This window comes from Prunus avium, chromosome 8 (assembly GCF_965620075.1).
Source record: "Prunus avium chromosome 8, drPruAviu1.hap1.1, whole genome shotgun sequence".
NCBI classification, from domain to species: domain Eukaryota; kingdom Viridiplantae; phylum Streptophyta; class Magnoliopsida; order Rosales; family Rosaceae; genus Prunus; species Prunus avium.
The window spans coordinates 38,556,791-38,565,983 of NC_142291.1; the positions used below are offsets into that span (position 1 = coordinate 38,556,791).

The following is a 9,193-nucleotide window of genomic DNA, read 5'->3' on the forward strand; positions in this document are numbered from 1 at the left end:
AGTATTGATGGAGTAAAAAAAGACTCAATTTTGCATAACAGAGTAACATATTGTTGAGCTCAAAAGCAACCATTGAAGGTTTTGAGGAGATACATGCAATGCTTCTTAAGTTGGACCACAAACATTCTCCCAATCTCCCCTCGGCAATGAAGATCCGTTGGAGAAACAGCCCTTTTGCTTATACAAAAATCCCATCTATGAAACCCTATAAAAACCTATGGCTATGGATGCCTCAAAGGAAGCACAAAAACTCACATTGGGAGGGAACAGTCTTGACCTATACAAAATATTTCCACCAAACATTCCAAGCAAATCTGCAAAACACAATCACATATTTTAAAAGGTTTACCAAACCAAGTATACCGAGTCACTCTGTCACATACCAAGAGATTAAAATCAGAAAAAATATATATATATTTCAAAGAAGAAACACAGAACGGGAAACAAACTCCCAAATGCAATATTCCTTTTATTATTTTTTAAAATTTTTAAATTTTTGCAGGAGTTCTTTTAACTGCTTTTTTTTTAACTGGTAGAAGACCAAATGGAGGAGTGGGTACAAGTCCTGCTACTGCTTGGGCATTAGATCAAACCTAACTTTGCTGACCGTGGGCAGAAATTTTAGAGAGAGAAAGGGTTGCTAGTGAGAGAGAGAGGGAGAGAGTGTTGGGTTGGGTGTGAGTGGGTGACCAATAAAATCCAAAGCCCTCAGTGCCCCTCCCCAAGTCCCCAAGCAAAGGGCTGGCCTGGCCTTGGATTTTGGGGTAAAAAGCCTCAGACACAGAGAGCAAAGCTCTCTCTCCTCCTTCCTCACTTATACACTCACTTTATTCTCTCTTCAAATTCGATACTTTGCTCTGTACCCATAACGAGGTTTTTTTTTACCAGAGACAACACCACACACAAACACATAAACACACACACACACACACACACTCTCTCTCACTCTCTCTCTCTCTCTCTCTCTCTCTCTCTATGAATCCTGCATTGTCTTCTTGTTTCCTCAGGATCTCATCATAGTCTTCTACCAATAGAGGGCTGTCCTTTTCTGTATCTTTCCGTTTGAGTTTCCTCTGTTTCTTCTCTCTGCCAAACACAGAAGAGGGAAGTGCAAAGAGAACCCAACTGGGTATTTTGGATTTTTACCTTGTGTTTGGAAGCTCGGAAACTAAAATGCCCAGGCACTGGACTTTTCCTTGTTCTCCCACTTGGTTTTTCTTCATTACTTGAGAAAACAGGGGATTACCCATTTGTTCTGTTCTTCTCCTAAGAAAATCAGTGGGCTTTTCCCATTGTTTTTAGCACAAAACCAGAGCTTGAACCTGTGTCTTGGTTTCTTTTGGTTCCTCAGTTTTAATTTTGTTCATATTCTTCTTCTTCCTCCGCATTCATTTGTAAAAGGAAATAGAAAGTGTTGGTCACACGGAGCTGAAATTGGCCATTATTTCTGTAAATCCAGATAGCCTTATGAAGCAGTGAAACAATGATAGATGGGAATTCCAAGAAAAGCAAGGTTTGATTAAATGCCAGAACTTGTCTGATTTTGTGTGCATTTTTGTTCTAAGATTGCTGACTCTGTGTTCTTGGTGAAGCTTTCATGGCCCAAGACACTGGTCAAGAAGTGGTTCAATATTAAGAGCAAAGCCGAGGACTTTGACGCAGACGACGCCGTTTATGGAGGTCATTGGCCTATCTCTTGGTCTCATATACATGCATGATTTGGGTGTCAATTTGGGATTCTGGATTAGGCAATCTTGGATTTTTTAGCAAGATCAGAAATGGGATTTCTCTGCAACTTGTTAGCTGAACTGTTTTAGATTCTTCTATACCCTGATACACACTACCATTGTTCTACACTGCATCACTGCTAGTTTGGTACAAAAACTTTGGTTTGAACGGGGTCTGCTGCTTCTATCTCTATTTGCAGTTCAAGATCTTTGTTTTCTATTTATTCCTCTTTCTGAAATTCTTTCTTTTATTTAATTTTTTTATATATATAATTTGAAATGTTCTGATTGTTTTATTTTTGTTTTCTTGTGGTGTTTGAATGTGTGCTCTTGATTCATTAACAGTGGAAAGAGCGCAGCTTTAACAACTTTTTGGGTTTTCTTTTTCAGGTGGTGATGAAGAGTGGAGGAACACCTATTCAGAGAGGGAGGCATGCACAATCAAGAAAAGCAAAACAGGTTCAGTATCAGGCAGAGCAGTATTGCTTTGGACCACACCATTCTTAACCCCCATTAGTATAGCATCAAACAAAAAAATAAAATTATGCTTTTTCAAAGTCGTCTAATTTCTAGCCAATTTTTAATTTGGACTAATCCCTCTGAAACTCCAACTAAATGTACAGAAAGATTAAGTAAGAAGCACTCTGATAGAGTCCGAAGGGGTAAGATTGACATGGACGCATCACAAGTTACAGATGTACACAATTATAGGTATGTCTTTCTTAAGCATTGTCTTGTAAGCACTTTTTCTTTCTGGATGAAAAGATTTAGACCAAATTTTTTCGGTGAAGCCTTCTCTTCTATGTAATATGTATTGGGTTTCCCTGCAACAGTTGGTTTTATTTGTATTTTCCTTTCCGTGTGGGCACAGGATCTTTGTAGCTACATGGAATGTAGCTGGAAAATCTCCTCCAAGTTGTCTGAATCTTGAAGATTGGCTCCACACCTCTCCTCCTGCTGATATTTATGTTCTTGGGTATGTTCTGCAGATCAAGATATGTTCTCTCCAATATATGCAACATTTGTTGTGGTAACAAAATCCTCCTCAATCCTTTTGGTTTCCAGGTTTCAAGAAATAGTTCCTTTGAATGCTGGCAATGTTTTGGGCACAGAAGATAACGGCCCAGCTAAAAAGTGGCTAGCTCTTATAAGGAAGACTCTAAATAATCTTCCTGGAACGAGTGGTGGTTGCCATACACCTTCACCAATTCCTGATCCAATTGTAGAATTAGATGCAGACTTTGAAGGATCAACAAAGCAGAAGGCTTCCTCTTTCTTTCACCGCAGGTCCTTTCAGTCCTTGAGCCGCAGCATGAGAATGGACAATGACATGTCAATGCCGCAACCCCGACTTGATCGACGATTCAGTGTTTGTGATCGGGTTATGTTTGGGCACAGACCAAGTGATTATGACCCCAATTACAGATGGGGTTCCTCTGACGATGAGAATGGACCTGGTGATTCACCTGTTGTCACACAGTATTCACCAATGTCCAACAGTGGGTCTTTCTCATTGGAGGATAGAGATAGACAGCCAGGGAACTCAAGATACTGCTTGGTTGCCAGCAAACAAATGGTTGGTATATTTTTGACAGTATGGGTAAAAAGGGATCTTAGAGATGATGTCCGCAATATGAAAGTGTCTTGTGTTGGAAGAGGATTAATGGGCTATCTTGGAAATAAGGTACAAATCTTTCTAATATATGTCTAACTTCAGAGCAAGATGAAGAAAACACAGAATCTTATTCTCTTTGAGTTTTCCAGGGTTCAATTTCCATTAGCATGTCTTTGCACCAAACAAGCTTTTGCTTCATCTGTAGTCATCTGACCTCTGGCCAGAAGGAAGGAGATGAACTTCGAAGAAATTCTGATGTCATGGAGATCCTGAGGAAGACAAGGTTTCCCAGGGTTCATGGCATGGGAGATGAAAACTCTCCTCAGACAATACTAGAGCATGAGTAAGTCCCCCCTTTGTCCAATTTTTGTAATATTTGCTTTCTGTAAGTCTTTTATATGCTTGTCTAGTCTCGCTGTTCTTTCTCTTGGATTATTGAAGTTGAAATTCTGTTAAGAAACTTGCCTTACAGTGCAAAAGTTTGAAATCTTATTTTCCTTCTGCAGTCGAATCATTTGGCTTGGGGATTTAAATTACCGCATTGCCCTTTCCTACCGCTCTGCAAAAGCTCTTGTTGAGATGCGCAACTGGAGAGCATTGTTAGAGAATGACCAGGCATGTTACCTATTCCCCTACAAGCATTGTGCTTTTCTTTCAAATGTGTTATTCTTGTGTTCCCCCTTGGGGCCAAAAAGAAAAGGAAAGAAAAAAGAGTTATGGTCTTTATTTGACTTACTTTAGAATTTCTTGTATCTGAAATTTATATGGTTTATACTCTCAGCTGAGGATAGAGCAAAGACGAGGACGTGTCTTTGAGGGATGGAGTGAAGGAAAGATATATTTCCCTCCGACATACAAATATTTAAATAATTCAGATAGGTATGCAGGTGATGATAGGCACACCAAGGAGAAGCGAAGAACTCCAGCATGGTAAGAACAAACCTCATACATCTGTGAAAATGGAAAAGTTATCAGGCATTTTATTGTAACATAACTATGAAAGCATTTAGTTTTTGCGATTATATGAAAATGTAAACTTGCTATCTGTGTGTGAAGGTGTGATCGTATATTATGGCACGGAAGAGGCATTTATCAATTGTCTTATGTACGTGGGGAGTCAAGGTTCTCAGATCATAGGCCAGTTTACAGCGTATTTCTGGCCGAGGTTGAGTCTATTAACCGTAACCGAATCAAGAAAAGCATGAGTTGTTCCAGTTCCAGAATTGAGGTAGAGGAGCTGTTACCACACTCGCATGGATACAGATACACTGACCTCAATTTCTATTGAAGGCTGGCCTTCCCTTTCTGTCCAGTATGCTCAGCTCAGGACAACTGACGCAGAATTTAAAGCACTGTTACATTACATCAGGTAATATTCTAAAATGTGGAATGCGCCTGTGTCTTCTCCATTCATTGCATATTTTTGTGGTTTAATTTATCTATAACTAAATCTAATTTTCACGGGCTGTAAACAGGAATTCCTACAGATACAAAAATGCTATTAGTGAAATACAAATTTTTCCTGGAATTCCAACCCCATTTGACCTCCTAGATCAGTCAGGTAAATTTTGCCTTGTTTCCTCATATTAAAAATGATCTTTTGTCATTACTACCATATAAAATAATGTTGCTGTCATGAAAAAGTTGGATTCTTTAGTCCATTAAGGCTCGGTTGACTTCATACAAAGATAGAATATGTACTGTGCATAGTTTTTGAAAGCATGGCCATAAAACACGTCTTCTTTCCCATTAAAGTTTATTGTTGAGAAGATTTCTTTGTCTTGTTCTTGCTCTTATCAGTGAATCTTTGGTCCCCAATTTGCAAGTAGGCACTGCTGCAAAGAAAATTCTGCCATGATGGTGATAAAGACAGTCTGTTGCCCATAATCCAAAAGAAGGTTGGCCTCTCACTTTCTTTCCCTTTCTCAGTTTCGCTGCAATTCTTCTTCCTACATTCTTTTGTCCAATTCTCTCCATACCTTCCCTCATCACACAGCAGGTACAAAACTTATGTGGATTCTGTTGATAACTTTTAACCCCACATGTTTGCAGGTTTCAATTCTTTTCATCCCAATTGGCAAACTTGGAACTTTCTGGCACAACGGTTTTTAGTAGTGATCTTGGTAATGAGGTAAGATTAAGAATTAAATTACAAAACTTTTGTTTGGTTTCCATGACCTGTAAAAAAGAACCCTAAACTTATCCATTCATAAGAATCATAACTAACCACTGTTGATTTTTGTAGGATGAGCTGAGCTGATCCATTTGGAGGCGCCAAGTTGGTTTGACATCAAATTTGTTGACAATTCTTTTTGAATAAAAAATGAGATAAAATCAGTGAAGTGTCCAGTGGAAGGAAAGAAAAAAGTAGAGGAGAAAATCAACAGTGTCGCTTAGTGTTTTTTTAAATTCATTTCTGTTTTTGTCGTACTGGATAAAGAGAAAAGAAGTGAGATGTGATTGATACTCATTGCTGGTGAAAGAAAAAAAGGGAAGTTGAACATCTGATTGATATAAAGTTTTCTTTGCTCTTGCTGCTAATGATTTTGCCTACACAAATAAATAAATAAAATTTAGTTTTGCTCAAGTTCTTCACGAATCTTTGGTTTGTGTGGTTGCACCAAAATGGAAATAAACAAAGTGGTTCGTGAGGGCAAAACCTATAGACGTGGGCTCCCCTAAGCCTATAACATATTCCTCAGTCTTCTCAATGCAAATTGCAATCAATGAGCAATATTGTCTGCAGCAGCAAAGCAATCAAAAACAAAAGCAACCCACTTTTTTTTTCAGCGGCAAGAATTAAAACCCAACATCAAATCTAACAAAAAGCAATAAATTAAAATAATTGATAAAAATTTGTCTTGAAAGCGTAGGGACCAACTTGAACTGCCCATACTGAAAAATGTCTGAAGTAATGTACTCTATTTTTCTGGGGGGGTCAATTGTGTACAAAGATGGGTGCAATTTATTGACCAACAACAACCCACGCTAGTACCAACACGTATTCATAATAGAATTTGAATTGCAGTAAGTCAGAAATTCAATTCCATCAAAACCGAAACCAAATCAAACCAAAACAGTTAAATCCCATTCAATATTATTCGAGTTATAAGCACTACAACGATGAATTGTCCACCCGCACACGGGAGTGATTTCTATTCATAAATTCTACGTTTAATGAATAGTGAGAATGAAATTGAGAGAGATGTCGAACTAAAAGATGAATCATATTCATACTGGACAACGCTTTATTTAGAGAGATTTATAGATTATACATGGAGGAGCAATTTCATGGTGTGTGTTGGGCAGACACTGAAAAAAGTGGAAAATGAGACACTCCTACATAAATGCGTACTCCAAGAAAGAAATTAATAGGTACTTCTTCAGTCAGTGCCACAAAGAAAAATAATATTTAAAATAAAATAAATACTTGTAGACAACTAGTAGTACCTGCCATTTTTTCACATCAAACTTTGTTACAGTGTTTAAAGTGCTGCTCCATTTTTACCCAATGGTGAAAAAGGTTAAAATTCAACTGAAAACCGCGCGCTTGGAAACGGCCTTTCTTCCCAGACACCAAGACCCGTCTCCGTCTTTGCTGGTTTTCCGTGCACATTGACCTTTTACTTTTTCTTCCTCCCTCAGTCTCTCCATTGCCGCGTGCATCACACTTCCGATTACTTAACTCGGTGTGTCGATCTAATCATACGGGCCGAGGATTGGCGTGAATTACTGGAGCGTATGCCGCACGCGAATTGAGTAAAATTTTCCACGGTTTTTGTACGGGTCGTGCTGGGTTGACGGGGTCCGTTTAAAAGACGGTGGACACGTGGCGGATGGGTGGAGGGCGGAGAATTTATGTAGAAAAAGGAGGTCTCTCGAGGCGACAAAAATGTAGCTACAAATTCTGGCCATGTGGCAATTGAGAGGCCCACAGGATTTGTCGACTTGGGACACATCATTCATTCAAGTTTAATTGAGAGATTCCCTGCTCTTCTGTTCTGATTCTTCTTCACTTTCTCTCTTTTTGACAGGAAAGTTCTGTTTCTACGTCCACTTTTGAAACTAAATTAATTAATCATAATTACATTGTGAATTCCCTTAATACCACCGGCACTAAAATGATTACCATTTTTTTTTTTTTGAAAAGAGGCTTCATTGGTAAAACTAAACATCTAATATGCATGTACGATATTTTAAATTACTCTAAGTTATTCTAATCTACGAAGATGAAGATTTGAACTTAGATGTAGAACGAGGGATACGCTAAGTATCTTAGATCGGTTGACCAAAATTATACTCAACATAAATGCCTTTCTACCTATAGCTATAGATATTGTCTTGTTTTGTTTATTAGAAGATGACTTGCGTCCCATGATGTGTTTAGTAAAACTTATGGTTTTATGTTATCTTTTGAGCAAGAATTATGTGGGTTGCACGTATCCCTTAAATATGGAAGAGTCTTGTATATTAATGATAATTTTTCTTCAAACCAAAGCCCATAAACCTGAATTAAGTCAGCTTGGTTGTAACATCATATAAATCCAAACCAATATTATTTGAATGAGTTGGATCGATAATATTTCAGTCCACTTAAAATCGAATTAATTTTGTAATTTTGTTTAAATAAATATTGGAGGTATGCATGTTTGTACAAACACCGTCTTCTTGCACTTGAGTTCGTATACGCACAAAGAGTTCAATCATATCAAAACTAAAAAAGAAAAGGAGGAAATAAAACAGCAAAGTCGATATGCCACTGCTGCACAAATCTCGAGAAATTGCTAACTTCAAAAGACAAAGTTGAGACATTAGCTGCACGCATAAGCAATGCAGTGCATGGCCAGTGGGTATGTGTTTGTGGGGGCCATTCTTGATGATCAACTCTCTGAGGTTTGCTTGCTGATTATAAATACCTTGCCCAGAATTTCTGCTTTTGCATTCAAAATGAATAAAGGAGATATATTTGACAACAAGGATTCGAACTCGAGTGTAATGAGTCGGAGTGTAATGAGTCGGACACACCGTAATGGCCAACTGACTTATCTACAACTACAAGTTTGTTGTTAAGAGTGTCGTGTTTAGAGAACTACTAACATATAAAGCATAGTCATTATGCTTTAATTAATGAGCTTTGGATTGAGGTAAGAGTAAAGAGGGGGAGGCAAGAAATCCAAGTGGGGTGAGGTTTGGTTTGTGTTTTATGAAGCAAACAATAATCTAGATAGATTTGTAGAAGGCCTAAAGACCAAAAAGTGAAGGGCTCACCTTCCCACACAACCAAACCAATACTATTTACTATACCACAGAGACATCTCTAGCCTCTTCTTTTTATTTAATTTAATTCTTAATAACGTAATTAATTGTCTGATTGCCTTCAATAATTTGATTTATTCTATAATTATATTTGTAATTAGCTAGATTAGGTTAGGTGCAAATACATTTGTCTCTTTCTTATTTTGGATATGTAATGCTTGGCGTGACATGAACTGTCAACATACTCTCAGCCCACGTAGCTAATTCTTATTGGTTGAGCTTTAAACAATGACAGACAGTCTCACGTCAGCCTTGGAGGACCCGAACCCCGCCAGCTCCAGGCTCATTTAATTCCACCCCGGAACACCGGTACGGTGTCTCTATCTCTCTCTCTCGGGCATGGGTGACTGATCACTGACGTCGCAGGGGTCCTCTGGCACGCGACCCTCACGTGATGTCATGCATCCTGTCCGATGAAATGATTGTTTCGTTTTGCTGAAGTTTGGTGGTGGATGAGAGTGGGGCCCCAAAATTTTGGAGAAGTTTATGTGATGAGGACTTTTGACCCTACTTGTTTCTTGATTTAGCTATTCAT

The 9,193-nt window shown here is 38.4% G+C and overlaps 1 protein-coding gene across 2 annotated transcripts; it reads left to right on the forward strand.

Moving 5' to 3' along the window:
- The first annotated feature begins 625 nt into the window (after positions 1-625).
- LOC110763408 (DNAse I-like superfamily protein) lies at positions 626-5,883 on the forward strand. 2 transcript variants are annotated; one of them, XM_021966189.2, is made up of 14 exons: positions 626-1,513; positions 1,593-1,680; positions 2,118-2,186; positions 2,351-2,438; positions 2,599-2,703; positions 2,793-3,411; positions 3,492-3,685; positions 3,849-3,957; positions 4,124-4,272; positions 4,399-4,711; positions 4,818-4,903; positions 5,143-5,240; positions 5,395-5,473; positions 5,588-5,883. In XM_021966189.2, the coding sequence occupies exons 1-10, from the start codon at positions 1,484-1,486 to the stop codon at positions 4,628-4,630; spliced, it is 1,683 nt and encodes a 560-aa protein (XP_021821881.2). In that variant the 5' UTR covers positions 626-1,483; the 3' UTR covers positions 4,631-4,711; positions 4,818-4,903; positions 5,143-5,240; positions 5,395-5,473; positions 5,588-5,883. The 2 variants fall into 2 exon arrangements, with proteins under 2 accessions (XP_021821881.2, XP_021821882.2); XM_021966190.2 differs by having other exon boundaries at positions 5,172-5,240.
- The last annotated feature ends 3,310 nt before the right edge of the window (positions 5,884-9,193 follow it).

What these genes read in the sequence shown, in the direction of transcription:
- LOC110763408 (XM_021966189.2), top strand. Translation starts at nt 1,484, where the DNA reads ATGATAGATGGGAATTCCAAGAAAAGCAAG. An exon ending in GGAATTCCAAGAAAAGCAAG is followed by an intron (nt 1,514 to 1,592) that starts GTTTGATTAAAT and finishes TTCTTGGTGAAG; the next exon opens with CTTTCATGGCCCAAGACACT. An exon ending in GCTGATATTTATGTTCTTGG is followed by an intron (nt 2,704 to 2,792) that starts GTATGTTCTGCA and finishes TTTGGTTTCCAG; the next exon opens with GTTTCAAGAAATAGTTCCTT.